At 35.9% G+C, this 23,669-nt stretch overlaps 1 protein-coding gene across 3 annotated transcripts in view; it reads right to left on the bottom strand.

The window, feature by feature from the left end:
* The window catches only part of TBCK (TBC1 domain containing kinase), a 208,963-nt gene that overhangs the window by 47,292 nt on the left and 138,002 nt on the right, over nucleotides 1-23,669 (bottom strand). For 2 of the 3 annotated variants that reach the window (XM_002688086.6, XM_005207674.5), the window contains exon 24: nucleotides 1,241-1,416. In XM_002688086.6, the coding sequence (XP_002688132.1) occupies nucleotides 1,241-1,416 (176 nt within the window). Of the gene's footprint in view, nucleotides 1-1,240; nucleotides 1,417-21,013; nucleotides 22,183-23,669 lie in introns of those variants that run through there. The other variant, XM_059887711.1, reaches the window with a different exon arrangement.

Below are 23,669 nucleotides of genomic sequence, written 5' to 3'. Positions count from 1 at the left end.
TAAACTATAACATTAAGAAACTAAAAGTACTTAAAACGTTTGAAATCATGGATAAGTAGAACTTGTACATCAGGGGTCCCTGACCAGTCAATTGGAACTGAATGCTTCTTTTGGGAGTCCACTCTACTCTGCTGAGGAACTCTTAGTACCCCTAATGCCCTAACACCAGAAACATGAACATTTATATTTTCCCCAAACTTGGGGTCTCACAGTCTAGGGAAAGTAGAAACTTTTCACAGAAAGATGGTGAGGTATCATTTGAAGTAGAAGGCTCTCAAAGTATTTTCAGTAATCTAAGATTCTAAGGATTGCTTCAGGAGTTCTGGAAATCTATGGCTTGAATTTCATTTTAAAATTTCATTTCAAAAACTGTGATTGAAAATATGCACATGAAAACTTATATGCCGCTTCAGCATATAAGAAACCACCAACTTGCCAATCCTCATCCACATATAACCCTTATTTATAGTTAGTAAATGCTACAAATGTTAACTTACAAAGAAAATTAATTGTAAAAAATTTCTTCATTTATATTTTATATATTGAGATTCTAAGAAAGATTTTAAGAGGTAGTTACCTGGTTCAAAAAAACAAAAACAAAAACAGAAAATCATTTATCTAGATTTAAGAGTATAGAGAATCAAGACATGCTTTACAAAAATCTGATAGAGATGAAAATATAAGGAGAAAGACTAAACTATTACTACTTTGTAACTTTTTATATTTTAATGCCAAGCAAAACCACCAGAAGTTATGGTACATTTAATAGTAAAATATCAGTGGAAAATACTTTAACATGTTCCCTATAAGCCAATATTTTGAAAATTATAATAAATAAAAGTTCAGAGTTGAGATCTGGTGAACTTTCCTCTCTAGGCTAAGAGGTAGATCAGGTAAACACTTACTTTTCATCTCTGCCAAAGTTTTATCTATGCCAGGAAGGATTCAAATTCCCCCAGGAGTACCAATATACACCAGAGAAACACAAAAACCAAGAAAATAGCCCACTATTCTGGTGTTGTTTGGAAAGTATTTTAAGGTCTCTGGTATGTAATGTTATCTTATGAAACATTATATTAATATTATGCAAGTCTGTTCTGGCACCAGTTTGAGATTTAGCTATCTGAATTCAGAGGAATCCCAAACATGTTCATTGTTTTTATCACATGCCCTTTAAATGAAAAGGAAGCAATGTGAATAAAGCAGTACCACCCTTTAAAACCAAATGTGTAAAGGATACTCTTCACTATTCCGGATGTCGACTACCAAGAGCTTTGGTTTACTGGACTTTGTCTTCTTGGTGGGTGTTTTGAAGTGGCCAGTCACTGTCAGCTCACACAAGTCAATCAGGTCCTCTGCTGAAATCCGGGGTGATACTTCCGACTTTAGGTCATTTAACGGAATGGATTCTCTTGACTGAAAAAAATGAACAAACAATACAAATATTGAGACTATTATAGAGAGACAAACTATAGCCAGTATAGAATATCTTCAAGTTTTTATATCAATCACTATAGCATATGGGAGAAATATAGAAATATGAGATATAGAAAACTATATCTCATTTTAGCAGTGTACTTGTGTACCTATTTCCTATCACTGATGTTTACTTTTTTATTAGTCACACATATTGTTGTTGTCTGGGAAAGACTAGGGATCTCTTCAAGAAAATTAGAGGTACCAAGGAAACATTTCATGCAAAGATGGGCTCATTAAAGGACAGAAATGGTAGGGACCTAACAGAAACAGAAGATATTAAGAAGAGGTGGCAAGAATACACAGAAGAACTGTACAAAAAAGATCTTCACGACCCAGATAATCACGATGGTGTGATCACTCACCTAGAGCCAGACATCCTGGAATGTGCAGTCAAGTAGGCCTTAGGAAGCATACTATGAACAAAGCTAGTGGAGGTGATAGAATTTCAGCTGAACTATTTCAAATCCTAAAATATGATGCTGTAAACGTGCTGCACTCAATATGCCAGCAAATTTGGAAAACTGAGCAGTGGCCACAGGACGGGAAAAGGTCAGTTTTCATTCCAATCCCAAAGAAAGGCAATGCCAAAGAATGCTCAAACTACCACACAATTGCACTCATCTCACACACTAAGCAAAGTAATGTGCAAAATTCTCCAAACCAGGCTTCAGTAATATGTGAACCATGAACTTGCAGATGTTCAAGCTGGTTGTAGAAAAGGCAGAGGAACCAGAGATCAAATTCCCAACATCCGCTGGACCATCGAAAAAGCAAGAAAAACATTCAGAAATACATCTTTTCTGCTTTATTGACTATGCCAAAGCCTTTGACTGTGTGGATCACAATAAATTGTGGAAAATTCTGAAAGAGATGGGAATATCAGACCACCTGACCTGCCTCTTAAGAAACCTGTATGAAGGTCAGGAAGCAACAGTTAGAACTGGACATGGAAAAACAGACTGGCTCCAAATAGGAAAAGGAATATGTCAAGGCTGTATATTGTCACCTTGCTTTTTTAACTTATATGTAGAATACATGAGAAATGCTGGGCTGGAAGAAGCACAAACTGGAATCAAGATTGCTGGGAGAAATATCAATAACCTCAGATATGCAGATGACACCACCCTTATGGCAGAAAGTGAAGAACTAAAAAGCCTCTTGATGAAAGTGAAAGAGGACAGTGAAAAGGTTGGCTTAAAGCTCAACATTCAGAAAACTAAGATCATGGCATCCGGTCTCGTCACTTCATGGCAAATAGATGGGGAAACAGTGGCTGACTTCATTTTTTGGGGCTTCAAAATCACTGTAGATGGTGATTGCAGCCATGAAATTAAAAGACGCTTGCTCCTTGGAGGGAAAGTTATGACCAACCTAGACAGCATATTAAAAAGCAGAGACATTACTTTGTCAACAAAGGTCCGTCTAGTCAAGGCTGAAGTTTTTCCAGGGGTCATGCATGGATGTGAGAGTTGAACTATAAAGAAAGCTGAGCGCCGAAGAATTGATGCTTTTGAACTGTGGTGCTGGAGAAGACTCTTGAGAGTTCTTGGACTGCAAGGAGATCCAACCAGTCCATTCTAAAGGAGGTCAGTCCTGGGTGTTCATTGGAAGGACTGATGTTGAAGCTGAAACTCCAATACTTTGGCCACCTGATGCGAAGAGCTGACTCATTTGAAAAGACCCTGATGCTGGGAAAGATTGAGGGCAGGAGGAGAAGAGGATGAGATGGTTGGATGGCATCACTGACTCAATGGACATGAGTTTGGGTAAACTCTGGGAATTGGTGATGGACAGGGAGGCCTGGCATGCTGCAGTTCATGGGGTTGCAGGGAGTCGGACACGACTGAGCAACTGAACTGAACTGAACTGAATACTGGAGTGGGTTGCCATTTCCTTCTCCAGGGAATTTTCCCAACCCAGGGATTGAACTCTTGTCTTTTGTGTCTCCTGTACTGCCAGGCAGATTTTTTTTTTTTTTTTACCACTGAGCCACCTGGGAAAGCACACATAGGAAACCATTAATCTTTTCCTTCACTACAACTTCCGAGCTCAAATGTGATGGAAAGAAATGAGGTAGACTTTTCCTTATGAGAGCACTGTTTATCTTTAAAAACAACTCTTTTAAGAACATTTCATTTTTCAAGTATAATTACTGTTGTTGTAAATTGCATTAGTTAAAGTCTGGTAATATGAGAAATTGTTTTGTGACTCAGTATTGAACTTTTCTAACATGAGTTATGTTACTTATGAATGGTTGGGTGGAAATTAGATTCATAGAAATGAAGAACAACATAATGATTTCTTAGATAATTAAAGTAAATTGACAATGTATTTTAATTGTAAAGGAGATAAAATCAGACTCCAGACCACCGAACCTGTCTGTATATGTTTGTTATATGTCATAATACCGATTCAGACTTAAAAAAAAAAATCACTCAGTTGTGTCTGACTCTTTGCGACCCCATGGACTATACAGTCCATGGAATTTTCTAGGACAGAATCCTGGAGTGGGTAGCCTTTCCCTTCTGCCTACAATGCAGGAGACCTGGGTTCAGTCCCTGGGTCAGGAAGATCTCCTGGAGGAGGAAATGGCAACTCACTCCAGTATTCTTGCCTGGAAAATCTCATTGACAGAGGAGCCTGGTAGACTACAGTCCATGGGGTTGCAAAGAGACGGACACGGCTGAGCGACTTCACTTTCACTTTCTCCAGGAGATCTTCCCAATCTAGGATCAAACCCAGGTCTCCCACATTGCAGGCAGATTCTTTACTAGCTGAGCCAGGAGGGAAGCCCAATTCAGACTAAGGGCCATTCACAATTATTATTCATGTTATTTGGTAGGCAGGAGGATCCTCTACCCTTCACAAAAGGTGACGCAATACATCTCAATTCAACATAAACTTGCTGAACACTAGTAGCCACTCTTGAAAACTTTTTTAACGTAATTTGAAAATTTAAGAACTTTCAAAATTCACTTGATTTAAAATATGGGGATTCAAATAATTTTTACTTATATGCTTAATATGCTTCCAAGATTGAGTCTATTATCTCATTTGCTTATTTTCTCTCTTTCCTCAATTTCATAGTGGGACTCCACATATATAATTTCCAATTTAGACTTTCTAGGCAGGAGAGAATAAAGCCTATGAATCACATAACAGACAAGACTTATTTTGAAAAAAAAAAAAATTGTTCTCAATTGTTTTTGGAGTTTGAATGTCAGCCCTCATCCCTTGGGTTTCTGTGACTATGCATGCTATAAATTCTTTAGTAGTAAGAGTAAAGCACTTGTTCTCTCACTTTATTAGCTTTTAAACAGAAATGGAAGTTGCTAAGTTTTATGAGTTTATTGCACTTAATCAAAAATAGGAATTAGGAATTTTAATTTTTTAGTATTAGAAATTAAATCTATTTAAACATTCTGAAATTAAAACTGCTTCAGAAAGATTAGTTTTAAAATCAGCAAGCCATACAATCAATGCTTCTATCTTCTTTTGCATTAGATTGCAGGCTCTATAGGTATTTTCCTCAGCCTTCACCTGAAGCTGTACATTTATGAAGATAAAATAAAGAACTCTTGATTACTCTAGTTCTGCTTTCAGTCATTCAGTGCTGAATGGGGCTTTTCTAAAAGAGGTTTTGTCTGAACGGAAGGTGTGCCTGACTGATGAAGGAAAGAATTTGACTAAAGTATTCTCTATGAAGAACTGACTGATGAAAGAGATTTGACCTTGGCGTTGGTTCCAATCAAATGCATCATTTGTGAGGAGTTTCTTCAAAGAAAAGACTGATTGCCTTATGAAATGGTAAGAAAAGAAGGAAACAGGAGTCACTGACAAGTTCATAACTTTCTGAAATTTCAGTGTGTATCATCAAAGAACTTTAATATGTTGCAAGCATGTTCGTCTACAAATCAAATTTAGGAGATTAGTAAATTATACTTAGGAAAAATTATACAACTTTGCTTTATGAAGAAAATAATTATAATACTAAAAAATTCAGAATATAGTTTTTCTTTTATTAGACAGTTTTATACACAATTTCACTATTCACTGTACAATTTCCACTTAGAGGCATAAAAGTAAAACTTCCTTTATAAAATTTAAACCTTCTTTAGTATCATTGATATTGATATTTTCCTGTATGAGTAGGATTTCAAATTCACAGAACATTGTTTATGGACAATGGACAAGAATTGAGGATAACTACAGAACAACTCTGAAAATTTCTATTATCATTTCTGCCTAAGAACGTGTACATACAATGCACATTAAATTTAGATGTCCAAATATCAGAAATCAATTGGAATGAGAATGACTTTAAAAAAAATAATATTCCATTTCCAAACTAGAGTCAAAATTTATTTAGCAATGTTACTGACAAAAACTATCTTTCAGTAGAGTGAATTCTCTGAAAGGGCTATCTAAATGTGTTAGTGATAACGCGGAGCAAGCAAGCAAAAATCCAAACCTGGTAACATGACAGTTATTTTCCTGTGTCCATTAAACTACTAGGAGAATCACTCTGTCATGGTACCTAAGAGTCTGATATGGCAAACTTGACTTTTTTTGGTATATGGTGTTATAGAATGTTCTGATTTTTTTTTTTTTTTTAACATGTAGCTATTCGGTTTTCTCGGTACCACTTATTGAAGAAACTCTATTTTTGTCACTTTTGTAGTAGGTTAATTGACTACAGGTGCCTGGGGATAGTTCTGGGTTCTCTATTCTGTTCCATTGATCTATGTCTCTGCTTTTGTGCCAGTACCAGGTTTGATTACTGTAGCGTTGCAGTATAATCTGAAGTCAGGGAGCATGATTCCTCCTACTCTGTTTTTCTTTTCTAAGATTGTTTTTACTATTTGGGGTCTTTTGTGTTTCTATACAAATTTTAAAATTATTTGTCCTAGTTCTGTGAAAAATGCCATTGGTATCTTGATAGGGATTGAATCTGTAGGTTGCCTTGGGAAGTATGATCGTTTTAACAATGTTAATTCTTTCAATCCAAGAACATGGTATATCTTTTCATCTGTTTGTGACATCTTCAATTTCTTTCATCAGTGTCTTATAGTTTTTCAAGTACAGGTCTTTTACCTCCTTGAAAGAAAGTGCTTTGCGACCCCCTGGACTGTAGCCTACGAGGCTCCTTCATCCATGGGATTTTACAGGCAAGAATACTGGAGTGGGTTGCCATTTCCTTCTACAGGAGATCTTCCCAACCCAGGGATTGAACCCGGGTCTCCCGCATTGTAGGCAGACGCTTTACTGTCTGAGCCACCAGGGAAGTCCTTTACCTTCTTAGGTAGGTTTATTCCTTATTTATTATTTTATTCTTTTTGATTCAGTGGTAAATGGGATTGTTTCCTTAATTTTGATAGTTCACTGTTAGTGTATAGAAATGTAATAGATTTTTATGTATTAATTTTGTACCTGTAACTTTACCAAATTCATGAGCTCTAGTAGTTTTCTGACGGTGTCTTCAGGATTTTCTATTATAGTATCATGTCATCTGCTAACAGTGATACTTCTTCCTTTCTAATTTTAATTCCTTTCATTTCTTTCTCTTGTCTGATATCTATGGTTAGGACTTGCAATACTATGTTGAATAAAAGTGGTGAGAGTGGGAATCCTTATCTTGTTCCTGACCTTAGAGGAAATGGTTTTAGCTTTTCATTGTTGAGTTAGTTGTGGATTTGTCATATATGGCCTTTTTTATGTTGAGGTATTTCCCTTTATGCCCACCTTCTGGAGAGCTGTTTTTAAAATCATAAATGGATGTTGAATTATATCAAAAGCCTTTTCTATATATTTTGAGAATATCATATGGTTTTATTCTTTAATTTGTTAATGTGATCATCACACTTACTGATTTGCAAACACTTAAAAATCCTTGTATCCCTGGAAATATTAACTATGAGAATAAAGAACCAGTGTCTAGAACACTCCTCCCATATTTTCTGTCACATGTCCTGGCACTAACTTCAACTTAGTTACCAAGGACAGAAATCTGAAAACCACTGCAGACTTTTCATCCTTCCTTACTTCTCATTCCTATATAACAAATCACCAAGTTTCATCAAAATAACTCTTGAATCTGAATCTGTTCCCTGATTTCCTGCCCTACTTCAGGGCTTCCACCATCCCTCAAACGGACTGGAGAAGCTGTTTGCCCCTCTTGCTATTTCTTTTTTTCCTTTAATATTCTCTTCACATAAAGTCATCCCTTCTAGTCCATATTCCAAATGCCACTTGAGTTAAAATAAAAACCTGATCAGGCTTCCCTGGTGGCTCAGATAGTAAAGAATCTGCCTGCAATGAAGGGGACCTGGATTCGATCCCTGGGTCAGGAAGATCCCCTGGAGAAAGGAACGGCAACCCACTCCAGTATTCTTCTCTGGGAAGTTCCATGGACAGAGGATCCTGGGAGGTCGCAGTCCCTGGGGTCATAAAGAATCGGACACAACTGAGCAGCTAACATACACTTAAAAATCTGATCATGTAGATTTTTATAATTAAGAACACCTCACTGGTTTCTAGACATTGATGGAGTGAAATCCAAATTCTTTGGTATAGAATATAAAGTCTTTTATGAATTGGTATCAGTCTATAGTAGGCAAGAGACCATAGGCTTTGGGGTCAGATTACCAGGACTCAAATTTTGGCCAGCCCACTCACAGTGTATGATTTTGGACATGATACTTAAACTCTCTGCCTAATTTCTTCATCTATAAAGTGGGATAACAGCAGTTATCTAAATCCTCCTGGGCTGCTGTAAGAACTAAATGTTAATCTCTATAGAACATTTAGAATAGTGTCTGACACACTGTCAGAGTTTAATAAAAGCTTGGTATCTTTCACCTTTTTTCTCACCCCTCACCACCTTGTACCTCGTGCTTTGGCATTAGCAGACTATCTGCCTTTTTATACCACTGTGCCACCTTTGCCCATGTTGCTTCCTCTGCTTAGAATGCCACACCTTGTCCACTTAATAAATACCTGCTCACCTTACAAGTATCAGTTCAAACATTACTCTCTCTGTGAAGAAAGTCTTTTTAACCTCTGACAGGCTCATTTAGTTTCTTTCCTGTGTCCCCACAGGTATCTGGTACATGTCTTTATTGTAATAGGATTATTTACTTCCACCAGACTAACAGCTCCTCAAAGACAAGGAAAGTTACTTTTACACCTACAACCTCCCCAGGTTTCAGCATATTATCTGACACATAATATATTTGTTGAATATGAATGAATAAAATAGTATTTCTAAATTTTCTATTACTTTTCCTGAGTAATTTTGTGCTATGGGGTATGTACACGTTTTCCCAAAACATGTACATACCTGTATCATAGTAATTACTATATTTGTAATTGATTATCTGTTTCTTCACTTGAATTACAAAATCCTTAAATACAGGTTCTACATCTTTTCGTATTTGTATCTCCAAAAGACAGCACAAGGTCCGGCACCAAAAATTGTTAATAGGTGTTTAATGAATGAATGAGTGAATAAAAATGTGATTAAATAACATTAGCAAAGCTATTTGTCTGGATCACTAGACAGACTCTTCAGGGATGGTAAATCATCCGATTCTCTAGCCTCTGGGCTCTGTGATGGTTAATCAAGAATACTGAAACCCATGTCTGCCTCAATAATTTCTCACAGCCATCTCTCTTTTCCTCAACTGAAAAACTGAAGATGCCAGCTGCTACCATATAAGCTTACAAAACATACTCTAATTAATTGAAAGACTTAGATGAATATAAAGAAGGAAAAAATAAACAGACAACAAAACTATCCTAGTAAAGTAGGTAATTTAATGATAATAAAAAATATGAATGAAGGAAAAAATAGACAAATACTAGAGCTGAAACTTAGGGGAATATCAATAAAACTGGAAAAGCTGTATATGAACCATGTGCATGATAATAAATGAGAAAAATATAAGTAAATATGCCTCTCTTTTTCCTTCTCTCTGTATTTTCTTTGTATCTCCTCTTTTCTATATATCTTTCTAATTGTCTATAAATGAGAAAAATATAAGCATGTAAAAATATTTGAAAGAATAACTGATTCCAAATATTTTCAAAAGAACAGAAAATCTGAATAGACCTATATATTCATAGACCAAGGTAAAGTTGAGGAGAATGATAAACTCTGTGTGCACTTTACAATACAACAGACTATTTACAAAATCTAAATAGACTTTGTAAATACAACTAAATAGACTGTGTAAAAACAGGTAAGATTTTAAAGTTTTTAAACAATTGCTTTAAAGAGAGGTGCCAAACAGTTTTCCCCTAAGCACTTCTATCTTATAACTATTCCAAGGCAAAGAAAACATTGAAAGGTCATTTATGAAGCGTCCTTAACCTAATACTTAAATCTAACAAAAATGGCATCAAACACAAATGCATGCACAACCCTCAATATTCCTTATGAATATAGATTCTTTCAAAAAATCTCAAAACTAGAGAATTGAATGTAGTAGAAATTTAAAAGAATGGCATATTATGACCAAACGGGATATTCCAGGAATGAAGGATGGCTCAATAGAAGGACAATTTGAAAAGTAATTCATCACCTTTAATTAGTCAAAGGAGACAAAGTATGTAATTCATCATTGTAGGTGACACAAAGCCATACGTGATAAAACTTCACATTTATTCCCAATTTTAGAAAAAGAAAAACTCATGGTAAACACATATCAGAAGGAAAGCTAATCTGAGCAATGAAAGATTTCATTAAGACAGATGTTCTTCATCTCAAATATTTGACATTCTACTTAACGATGAACCATATAGGCAGACTTATTGTGAAAAAAAAAATGTATCTCTTAGATAATACAATAGTCTTAGAAAATCCAGACTGCTCAGAGGAAAGTCTAATAAAACTGGTAAGAATTTGGTAAAATTTTAGTCACAATATATATACAACAAAATTGTTAGCTATTTTCAATAGCAGCAGAAGCCAGTCAAAAAACTCAAGGAACATAAGCTTTCAATTGCAATGTCAAAATATTTCTCCAAAACAAAATACTTAGAAATAAAAATAATATTTAAATAAAATGAAACAGTTTTGTGATGGGCATTAGAAAAACCTGAGACACATAAAATGCTATCTGGAAAGAAAGATTCAGTATTAGAAGACCTTTATTTCCTCTTCAAACAATGTATTAATATATTACAATTTAATCAAAACTCTAAAAGGATATTTCTTTTTTATTTTGAAACAAAAACTCTAAAGTTCATTTGTCTAAATAGGTGAGAATGTCAAGGAAACAATGAAAAATAATAAAATACATTGTCATATGCTAAAACCGTATAAAATATCACCACATGATATTGCACTAGAATTGACTAGGAGACTAATAGGTCATAATGGGGTGTATAGAAAGACCTCAATAAATGAAAGAATGCTGTAAAAGAATAGGATTCCATATCAAATCACTGGAGAAAATGGTATATAATTTAGGATATAATGTAGGCATCATTTATTACCTAGAATAAAATAAAATCATGTTTCTATCCTATACTACAAAGTAAAATGATTTGTAAGTTGAACAAAAATTATATGTAAAAAGTAGAATCACAAAAGAGTAAGAATTGATGACTTAAATTAATTTCAAGCATATAGCAAAAGCTGAACTCTTAAATAAGAGAAATATATGTGAAAAATAAAAATTTAAGATGTCCTTAATATATAAAGAACTCTTTTAATCAATAAGGCAAACCAATAAGAAAAAACAGCCTGCTTAGTTAAAATGAAGGGAGGGGAGATATACACATATACTTGACAAAATAAACACAAATAAGTAAAGAAAAAGTTTTTACCTCAATCACAGATATATAACTAAAAAACATGTATAATCAAAGACATAGAAAAAGTAGGTAAGTGTTCTAGACATCTTTTGCTTGTCTTTCCAGATTCACTCTCCATTGGTTCCTGCCTGTTCTCTACTGGTGGGAGGCCTCTGTTTGGACCTAGAAGAGGGACCCCAGGTCCTCTGGCTTTCAAGGTGGTTCAGACAATAGAAAGAGCAGGTCAAGGTAATATAATCCTTTGGTTCTGGACTTGAAAATTCACCTTGATTTAGTTATGTTTGTTGACCAAAGGTCACTTTTCCTCTCAAAATGGCTTTCTTAATCTGCTTCTCATTTCCCATGTTCTGATCAGTGCTATTGCTAATTTTCATAATTTACTGCATTATTTCTCATATTTTCACTAACATTTCACCATCATCTTTGTAACTATTATCTCTCTAAATAAACTGTTCTTGAATTATCCTAATGTGAGTGTATAATCTTTTGCTGTTGGTTGAACTCTGACAGAAAGCATGTAGGGAAGAACTCAAAAACACATTATGTTTTAAGGCACATGAAAAGATGCTCAACATCAGTAATTATTAGAGAAATACAAATCAAAACTACAATGAGGCACCACCTCACACTTGTCAGAATGGCCCTCCCTAAAAAAATCTACAAATACTAAATGTCAGAGAGGGTGTGGAAAAAAGGGAACCCTTGTACACTGTTGGTGGGAATGTAACTTGGTGCAGCCACTGTGGAAACAGTATTGAGGTTCCTCAAAAAACTAAAACTAGAGCTACCATATGATCTAGTAATCCCACTCCTGGGCATATATCTGGACAAAATTATAATTCAACAAGATACATGCACTCCTATGTTCATGGCAGCATTATTCACAATAGCCAAGACATGGAAACAACATAAATACCCAGTGACAGATGAATGGATAAAGACACCGTGGTACACATATACAATAGGATACTACTCAGGCACAAAAAGAACAAAGTAATGCCATTTGCAGCAGCAACGTGGATTCAACTAGAGATTATCATTAAAGTGAGGCAAGTCAGATGGAGAAAGGCAAATACCATATGATATCACTTATGTGGAATCTAAAATATAACAGAAATGAACCTGTCAAACAGAACAGAATCTTGGAGATAGAAAACAGATTCGTGGTGGCCAGGGGGTAGGACCTGGGAGAGGGATGGAGTGGGAGCTTCTACACAAGCTTTCATATGTAGAATGGATAAACAACAAGGACCGACTGTATAGCACAGGGCTTCCCAGGGGGTGCTAGCGGCAAGAACCTGCCTGCCAGTGTAGCAGACCTAAGAGACCAGGATTCAATCCCTGGGATGAGAAAATCTCCTGGAGGAGGAAACGGCAACCCACTCCAGTATTCTCTTCTGAAGAATCCCATGGACAGAGGAGCCTTGGGGGGCTACAGTCCATAGGGTCGCAAAGAGTTGGACACAACAGAAGTGACTTAACACACAGACACACACACACACACACACACAGACACACACACACAGACAGACAGACAGACACACACACACTGTATTGTACAGAAAACTATGTTCAATATCCTATGATAAACCATAATGGAAAAGAATATTTAAAAAAGAATGTGTAAATATGTATAAGTGAATCAATTTGCTATACAGTAGTAATTAACACAACATTGTAAATCAACTATACTTCCATAAAAATAAATAAAATACACATGCTTTAGATATGTGAATCAACATAGACTTTCTGGAGGAAAAAATCATAATATGTATTAAGAAATTTTCAAATATGAATGCAATAGAAATTTCTTTTTAGAAATCTGTTCCATGGATATAATCACAGATTGTACCAAGCAGTATGGGAAAATATTTATTAAATATATTGTTTTTCCTAAATTATGAAAAACTGGAATACTGGAAACACATAATAAAAGGTGACAGGATAAATAAATAACACTAGATTCATGTAAAGAAATAGCATTCACCCATTAAAATCACATTTTAGAAAAATATTTCTTAATAGAAGAAACAATAAAGATGAATTATCAAGGGGAAAAAGATCCTATACAACAATAAGTTTGGAACTTCCTTTGTGGTCCAGTGGTTAAGGAATCTGTCTTGCAATGCAAGGGATGAGGGTTTGATCCCTGGCTGGGGAACTAAGATCCCACATGCTGCAGAGCAACTAGCCTACACACCACAACTAGAGAGTCTGTGCACCACAATGAATGATCCCACATGACACAATGGAGCTCCTGTGCCACAACCAAGACCTGATCTAATCAAACAAATAAATGAGTAGATAAATAAAATAAATATTAAAGAAAACAATAAATCCACTGCAATACCAGTTTGGTGACATATATCACAGTGAATATGTGTGTGTGTGCATAAACACATGCATGTTTATATAAATACATTTTCATAGATATAAGAATGATGCATAGAAATTGTAAAAGTCTGTGAGTCAGTGGAATTAACAACTTTTTATCTTAATGCGTTTCTGTGTCTAAGTTTTAATCATTAAGCATGAGCTATTTTTGAAAATTTAAACATTTATAAAAATATGAGATTTATTTTCAACCAGCACTATTATATACTTCTCTTAAATACTTCATAACTATGAATCTAATCAGTCTGAAGATAATTCTTACCAAATATTTACAGCAATATGAAAAGGCTTCACAAATGAGAGCTCATGGCTTATGGTCACCATTGTAGGTAATCAGATCTAGCACTAGAAAATATGTAGTGAAATATGTCTAAAATATGTTACAGAAAAACAATAAAGTTATTATTATGCTTAAATTCAGATGAAGTTTTTAAATGATTAAAAAAAAAAATTGGCCAGTAGGGCAGGCTTTCATGCATTCAGAAAGGAGACAAACAAACGTTAATAAAGACAATTGGAGAAAAAAACTTTTGAGGTTTACTGCCATGTTTCATTGGTAAGGACTACCTTGTTTTCTGCATGAAAAAATATTTGAATAAACTGATCTTTATCCAACTCTTCATCAAAGAGAAAAGGGCCTATTGGCTACCTGGAAGAATATTTAATATACTTTTCTAAGCTTCTATCAACATAAATGTAAATTACATTACCATCACTAAATAATTATACAGGTTTTCCTAGTTTAATGTAAGATATTAGAAATTATTTAGTAGATTATTGCTTACTGGCTATTATTTTTCTTAACAAGAATTGCATTTCCTCTAAGAGTAATATATTTTGATCCTGTACTCAGAAACAACTCCCTATGTGATCATACTCATAATGTATATTAGAAGGTTAAAAACAACAAACACCCTTCCCTATGTAAGGAAGCAGTTTTCGTATATTATTTTGTGTATCTGTGTGTTTAGGGGGAGGGTGAGAAAGAAAGATAAAATCTTAATATAAAAAATTAGGCTCTCTAAAGCCACTTGGAGATTAAGGATTTCAAATGACATTTACAGTGGTGGATTAGTTGCTAATGGGTATAAATGAGGCCAGGAGTGGTGTTCAGGAAATACATGATAGATTGATAGTTTCCTGGAGCTTCTGAGGGTTTTTCTCTGGACAGGATGACCTTAGAATGTCTATGGTACTGATTCTTTGAGTCAATTTAAGTTTTCTTCATTTTGGAAGCAAAGCAGAATTTATTAAATATCTAGTTTCTAATTCAAGAAACTAAAATGAGGCAGCACAGAAAGTGGCACACATTGTATACATTTCCTATAGAGAGAGATTTGCCTTATTTTGAGCAAAAACATTTAGAATTAGAACACCAACTGTATAAACTTCTAAAAGAAAGGTGGAAATCAGAAAGCATGAAAAGCAAAAGTAGGCATGTTTATAAGACAGGGAACATCACAGGGCCAGCTATCTATGTATTAAATAATGTGTATTTCAACACAATGAAAATACTTTTTTTTTTTTTTTTAAGTACACTTTCTTAAGGAAAACTCTACTCCACAGAGCCTTCAAGTGACATATCATGTTTTGAGGAGAGAGACAGGATCAATACAAATATGCTGATGACAACAAAGAGCCAGGTATATCAACAGCTTAAATTGCTTAGATTTCTTTTGTATCTCTCATAGCAAGAGATGAGAGGGCTCTGCCCAAGGAAGGTGCTGAAATGTTTGGTAAATGAATGTATGCATGTGTAACAGGATGCGGAATGATATTATTCCTGGGTTGAAACAAAGAGGCTTAAAAGCCACCAACGTCTCCCCTGCCCGCCCCCTCTCCATCCCCCCTCCCCGGGGCTAGGTGAGAAGTGACTGAAATTGCAACTTCCAATTATTATCCCAGTGTCCTCTCTCCTCCCAAATTACATAAGGAGCTTTAGTTGGAGGTGGTGTGGTCAACTTCATGGTGAGCACAGTGTTCAAGATAAGATGCCCCTCCCTTCTCATCCTGCAGGATAGAGAAGTAGGTGTTTCTGGACACTCTAATCACTCCCCCTGGCTCTCTCACAAGGTAAGTGAAGGGAAGTGCCCAAGACAGCCATTTGTAGAGATTTGGGCATACCTAAAAGAAGGGGTAGTGATATTCTCTTTTGTAGTAGAATGTCTGTTTATACAGAAGACTTAATAATCTGTCCTGTACCTGTCTGAGCAGGCAAGAAGTAGGGAATGTGGTAGTGCTGAGAAATAGGGTGTTAGATGCTTACCTTCTCTGACCATACAATTCTAAGCTGTACTGTGAGAATAAACCAATTTAAGGATCAATTGATATAATAAGGATAAAAGTGTTCGGTAGACTGTATATCTTTAGATGAAATAAGTTGTTTTTAAAAATCACATTCCAAGTGAAGCAGCTTGAATTTCATGGTAGTCTTAATATAGTCTAAATTTTTAATAAATCATCAATTAAAAAATATTTAATCAACCAGCTTTGGGCTGAGCCATAGAGATAAAACACCATTTTCACCTCAAAGAGTCCCTAATCTGATTGGAAAATACTAACATAAAAGCAATAATAAAATTACACAATAATGAAAGAAAATATTTATATTGTGCTTGCTATGTGCTGGTCACTGTGATAGGCACTTGACATATATGAGCTCATTTCAATATTGCAACAATTCTGTGAGGTAGATTTTATTATTTTGATCATGCTACAGATGAGGAAATTGGGGTAGAGAAAGGTTAAATAACAAAGGCCACATAATCAGTAAGTAACAGTGTCAGGATTCAACTTTAGTCTGGCTCTGGAGTCTGAGCTCTTAACCACATTATTACACTGCTTCTCTCATAAGATTCAGTGTATGGAATCACAGCTACATACTATGAGAATACAGGGAAAGGAATAAACACAATAATGGGGAGAAATAGTTAGCAAAAAATTGGTGGAAGAAGTGGGACTTGAGTCAGGAAACAATCAGTAAGGTTTAGAAAAGTAGAAAAGAGGAAGAGGAGTGTTGCATAAGTAGGTAATTGTAAGAGTTCTAAGGTGTGAATGAGTAAGGAATCAGTCCATAAATAATTATTGAGCACCCACTAGGTATATACAATATGCTTGGGATACATTTATGAACAAAACAAAGACACTAGTTCTGATAGAACTTAGAGCCAAAGGGTATGAAAATGGTAATGAAGAGACTAGTTTTACTGAATGAACATCTGTCCTGAGAAAAAGAGAGAAATAGTACTGAATAAGTAGGTAGGCGACAGACCATGAGGGCTCTGAAGACAGAGAAGCTCAAGGACATAAGAAATAGATAAGAACTTAGGATTTTTGGAGGAATGTGTCACATGTCAACAGCAATATTTTAGGAAGATTAATTAGGCCATATTTTGCAGGATAAATTAGAGATGGGAAAAAAGTAGGCAGAAAATCTTGTAATAAAGTGAATTTTATGAAGATCTAGATTAAGTGACGACACGGGAAACCGAGAGCCTTGCTCTATTCATTATCTTTTTTTCCTTCAGTCATTCCCTTGGCCTACAAATACATCCAATTCTCTCCCGTCCATAGTGAAAGCTAAATGTAAAAATAAATACTAAATAATACAATTACTCTCCAAGGGGCAAGTACTTTCTAGCTACTGTCTATCTTCTCACATCTACTTTCTTTACATTCACTCCTGAACTCACTGAAATTTGGTTTCCGTCCTGATACAGGAAAAGCAGTGGTTCATTTGCCCAGCAGCAAGTGGAAATTTGGAAACATTTTTTAAAAAAGGTAATACATGAGTAAAGCCTAAAAGGATGAATAGGAGTTTGTGAAGAAAAGAAGTGGGGGTTTACATGTATATTCTGTGTGAAGCAATTAATCAAACATACTGGGAAGGTATTTTGATTCTAAAGCTTGGGTTCTACCTCTAGGAGGTATGCTGAATAAATAACTCATTTAAAATCCTTTCCACAATTGTTTCAATTAATCCTGCTATGAACAAGGCAGAAATTTGTCAGGAAGCTATTTTCATTTTGAAGGAATTTTTTTTTTTTAATTTAGTTCACAAGTATCCAACCAGAGTGTCTCAGGTTTACAGGCCCTGTTCCATACTGATACTAGTCTCTTTCAATAAATATACCATGAGCTCCTTGAAAACAGGGACTAGGGCTTGTTTTTACACTTCCACTACCTAGCAGAGAGCCTGAAATTCAGTAGCTGTTCAGTAAAACTGGGTGTATTGATTAAAGGTAAAGGAAGAATACGTGAGAGGCACTGTAGGAAAATTTATGAAAGATAAAGGACAGGGATGAGCCAAGATAGTACTTATGTTTTGGACATGGGTGGTTAAGGGAGAAAGAAGACAGAACATAGACAAGGGGAAGACAAGTTCTGATTTAGACTTCTGAAATAGGATGCACGGGGTCTATCTACCAAGTTGAAGTGTTGAGATGCGGCTGGAGACAGAAACTAGTGTTTGGGAGAAGATGTGGCTAGGTTGAAGATTGAAGGCAGGAGGAGAAGGGGATGATAGAGGATGACATGGCTGGATGTTATCACCAATGCAATGGACACGAACTTGGGCAAACTTTGGGAGACAGTGAGGGACAGGGAGGCCTGGCACACTGCAGTCCATGGCGTCACAGAGTTAGACATGACTGGGCAACAGAACAACAAACAACAATGGCTAGAGGATCATATTTTTTGAATTATCAGCATAAAAACTTCAGTCAAACCATAAGAAATAATAAACAATGTTTGAAGAAAAAGGGAAAGGAAAAAAGTTACTTTTGTTAGGTATATCCATACACTGCTGAGTAAATCTTACATTATGTAAACTATTAGTAAGGCTTAGAATACATAAAGCTAAGAGTTTTTAGAGCAATATTCGGTAATTCTTATTTTCCCACATGTCTACAGCAAGCAGACTCTGCTTTCTTAGTAATAGCTATCTTTAGCTAATGTATGAGGAGGGACCGGCAGTGCCATTAACTACCATTCTCAAAGGAACACTAACAAAGAAAAACAATCCTTAAAAACTTTATCAACTTGCAAAGATATTTAAAAAACAAATTGTTTAAATGGCATTATAGTATTTTCATTTATTCCTCTTGCTTATAGAGAGACTAGGAAAGGTTACTATTTCTAAGATACAGAAACCTAGCATCTGAAATGGAAGTCTGAAATAAAACTGTCAAGCTCTGGAAGCTGCATAATATAGCTCTCATACTAGAGAGAACATTTTTCTCCCTCAAATAAGTGAGATAATGTACATGAATATGAAACATATGGAGATAGAACTTCTTCAGTGATTAGGGATTTTATGCTAAAATTTTCACAGATGTGCTCTTAAAAAACTGTGTGTAAGCTTAATTTATGTAAAGAAAGTAATTTTCTCTTTGATATACAATATCAATATTTTGGAGATATTTCATCTCTCTGGGTCTTAGCTTTTTCACGTATAAAATGAAGGGCCAGGAGCGGACATCTTATGTTTTTTTCAGCTCTAGAATTCTGTGACAATTTTTTTCTGATTGATTTTCAGCTGTTAATAGGTCAGAAAATTTCTTGCCTATCCCTTAGGACAGAAGTTAGAAACGTGTACATAACACTTAATGACATCAGAGGAGTTTCTACTTAAAGAGATTCAGGAATGATTCTAATTATGAGGCTTAGTACTGTTTATATGTATAAGCATACATACATTGAAACATGTATATTACCATATGTGAAACAGATCGCCAGTCCAGGTTCGATGCATGAGACAGGGTGCTCAGGGCTGGTGCACTGGGATGACCCTGAGGGATGGGAAGGGGAGGGAGGTGGGAGGCGGGTTTAGGATGGGGAACACATGTACACCCATGGCTGATTCATGTCAATGTACGGCAAAAACCACTACAATACTGTAAAGTAATTAGCCCCCAATTAAAACAGATAAATTAAAAAAAAAGTATACACACAGACTTAGATCAATTAAGAACTTATGCATTTCAAAGACAGGTAACTGGGAAATATTTTTTAGTTTAAAGTGGTTGAAAAAAAAAAAATAAAGTGGTTGAAGTGAGGGCAGAAGACATGGAGGCAGTTACGTGGAGAACTCTCACAGTGGTCCAGGGATCAAAAACATGGACAATGTGGTGATGTATATGGGCAGCGGTGGTGCTGGTGCCACTCTATAATTTTCTAAAAGCTTCTGGAAATAATTTCAAAATAAAACCAGAACTTGATAAATTTCCTAGGATGAGATAAAGAAGATGAATATGTTAAACATGAGAGTGGCTCCCCTCAGCTAAGCTCCTAAAGGTAGAACATATGATAGCTTCCTTCTGGAATGTGACAGAACTGCTACTTCACACAGAACTTTATATTCAGCTTTCAATGGCAGCAGAGACTCAGGAAGTAGAGCCCACTGGTGACAAAGAGGTGTTTTAGTTGGTTAAATTGATATCTTCATCTCTAACTCTACCTTTCCAAGGTACAGCCTTTACTTAAATCGGGTTACTGACATCATTACCCTTTTCTCGCATTTTTTTTTCTTATCAGTTCAGTTCAGTCGCTCAGTCATGTCTGACTCTTTGTGACCCCATGAACCGCAGCACACCAGGCCTCCCTGTCCATCACCAACTTCCCAGAGTCAACCCAAACCCATATCCATTGAGTCGGTGATGCCATCCAACCATATCATCCTCTGTCGTCCCCTCCTCCTCCTGCCCTCAATCTTTCCCAGCATCAGGGTTTTTTTAAATGAGTCAGCTCTTTGCATCAGGTGGCCAAAATATTGGAGTTTCAGCTTCAGCATCAGTCCTTCCAATGAATACCTAGGACTGATCTCCTTTAGGATGGCCTGGTTGGATCTCCTTGCAGTCCAAGGGACTCTCAAGAGTCTTCTCCAGCACCACAGTTCAAAAGCATCAGTTCTTCGGTGCTCACTTTCTTCACAGTCCAACTCTCACATCCATACATGACCACTGGAAAAACCATAGCCTGCACTAGACGGACCTTTGTTGGCAAAGTAATATCTCTGCTTTTGAATATGTTATCTAGGTTGGTCATAACTTTCCTTCCAAGGAGTAAGCGTCTTTTAATTTCATGGCTGCAATCACCATCTGCAGTGATTTTGGAGCCCAGAAAAATAAAGTCTGACACTGTTTCCACTGTTTCCCCGTCTATTTCCCATGAAGTGATGGGACCAGATGCCATGATCTTCGTTTTCCGAATGTTGAGCTTTAAGCCAACTTTTTCACTCTCCTCTTTCACTTTCATCAAGAGGCTCTTTAGTTCTTCTTCACTTTCTGCCATAAGGGTGGTGTCATCTGCATATCTGAGGTTATTGATATTTCTCCTGGCAATCTTGATTCCAGCTTGTGCTTCTCCAGCCCAGTGTTTCTCATGAATATAAGTTAAATAAGCAGGGTGACAATATACAGCCTTGACGTACTCCTTTTCCTATTTGGAACCAGTCTGTTGTTCCATGTTCAGTTCTGTTGCCTCCTGACCTGCATATAGGTTTCTCAAGAGGCAGGTCAGGTGGTCTGGTATTCCCATCTCTTGAAGTATTTTCCACAGTTTATTGTGATCCACACAGTCAAAGGCTTTGGCATAGTCAATAAAGCAGAAATAGATGTTTTTCTGGAACTCTCTTGCTTTTTCCATGATCCAGTGGATGCTGGCAATTTGACCTCTGGTTGCTCTGCCTTTTCTAAAACCAGCTTGAACATCTTATACATCAAAGGAAATTTTTGCTCCTGTGTTCCTTGTCACTTGGGAAATTCTCTCATCACTCTCCTCATTATATAACCAAAGTCAAGTAATGACTGAAATGCTCTCTGGTTGGAGTGCCAAGAAACACCTATGGGAGAAAGTCTAGCGATTGCTGTACTAAAGACAAGGCTGGTGAGATCTCTAATGAGCTTGTGGTATATACTGTCAATACCCTCTATATAAACAGAAATGAGGACAGAGCCTAGATTTACAGCTGGCTCCAAAAACTGAAACAATAAAAGCTTAGGAGCCAATAATAGTTATTTTCTCTTTATTTACTTCTGAATATCCAAAAAACATGTTGAAAGATATTTGATAAAACTCTTTAAGAAATCAGAATGCATGGTTCTTTCATAACCTATAAAATTTATCTTTGAAGTCAAAACTGAGCAAGTAAAACACCAGAAGCACTGCCACTAACTCTAAATGTTAACTAAAGATGTCTACCATCATGCTCAATCATGTCCGACTCTTTGTGATCCCATGAACTGTAGCCTGCCAGGCTCCTCTGTCCATGAAATCTTCCAGTCAAGAATACTGTAGTGGGTTGCCGTTTTCTACTCCAGGGAATCTTCCTGAACCAGGGATCCAAATGCGTCTCTTGCATATCCTGCACTGGCAGGCAGATTCTTTACTACTATAACATCTGGGAAGCTCTGTTCATCATTACCGTTGTTATTTAACACTGAAGACTGAGGTTAATTAACTAAACAACAGATAGATATAAGACGGATAGAACTGGAAAAGAAGCAAAATTATAATTTTTAGATGATATACAACTGGAAAATTTAAATCAATGGAAAAACTTACAAATAATGAGGGAACATTAACATGGCAGATAAATGATAATGATAATGAGGATGAAAGTGAAAACTTACAGAGTGTTTACTATGTGCCAGCAATGTTCTGAATATACTATCTAATTTAATACTCCCAATAAATCCGATGAAGCATGTAAAATTATTAATCTCTGTTTGATGGATAAGCAAACAGGTCATACAGTTGGTATGGCAGACCTGGGTTTTGAAATTCTAATCTATTCTAAACAATGTAGCTGTTTACCACTACATTAAACTGTTTGCAAAGCCAGCATCTTTCTTTATATATAACCAGCTAGAAAATACAATGAAATAAAATATCCTAATAATAATGGTAAGAGAAAGGTTAAAATAGTAATAAGCCAAACAAGAAACACATAAGAAATAAAACACCATAGAGAAACTATAAGACATGAATACATAGAAAGGCATATTCTAATTTTGGAAAATATAAAACTCATTATTGTATATCAATTTTTTCTACTTTTTATAAACTTAATCACAACATAAATACCAAAATGATATTTTTCCCAGGGGAGGAGGGAAAACGACAAGCCAATTCTACAATTCATGTAGAAACACAGTGCCAAATGTATGATACAGTTATAATTTTAATAATCTCTTGGTACTAGTACTGGGAAAGAAAGAAACTGAAACAGATGAATATAACTGAAAATAGGATTTGGAAATGGGTATAAGTACATGTAGGAATCTAGTTTTCCATAAGAGGGCTATTTGAATTCACTGGGAACCATTTAGTTTATTCAAGAAAACAAACATTAATCTTAAACTATTTCAAGTATCTATTTAATAGACATGAAAGTTTAAAATGCATTAATTAAATGAAGTATGTCAGGATTCTAATCTATTCTTTGCTAATGTTTGTTTTACTTAATTTCTATAGGATTTAGGAGCTGCTGCTGCTGCTGCTAAGTCGCTTCAGTCATGTCCGACTCTGTGTGACCCCATAGACGGCAGCCCACCAGGCTCTCTGTCCCTGGGGTTCTCCAGGCAAGAACACTGGAGTGGGTTGCCATTTCCTTCTCCAATGCATGAAAGTGAAAAGTGAAAGTGAAGTCACTCAGTCGTGTCTGACTCCTAGCGACCCCATGGACTGCAGCCTACCAGGCCCCTCCGTCCCATGGGATTTTCCAGGCAAGAGTACTGGAGTGGGTTGCCATTGCCTTCTCCGGATTTAGGAGCAGTAACCTATAATTCACATAGACACATCTGGAATAATTCCAGTTTAGTTGCTCATTTTGGCTTTGGGGAGAAATGAAGAAACAAATAAACTTTAACATTAATTCTCTAGGAGATATGAGAATATTTCAGATAAAAGCTGCCTTTTCTTTTTCATTATTCACCTTTATTTGTTAGCATAATTGGGTTTAACAAACTGAAATTTTG

This window comes from Bos taurus, chromosome 6, assembly GCF_002263795.3.
Source record: "Bos taurus isolate L1 Dominette 01449 registration number 42190680 breed Hereford chromosome 6, ARS-UCD2.0, whole genome shotgun sequence".
Lineage (NCBI taxonomy): Eukaryota > Metazoa > Chordata > Mammalia > Artiodactyla > Bovidae > Bos > Bos taurus.
This window is presented reverse-complemented; position numbering and strand designations above follow the sequence as displayed.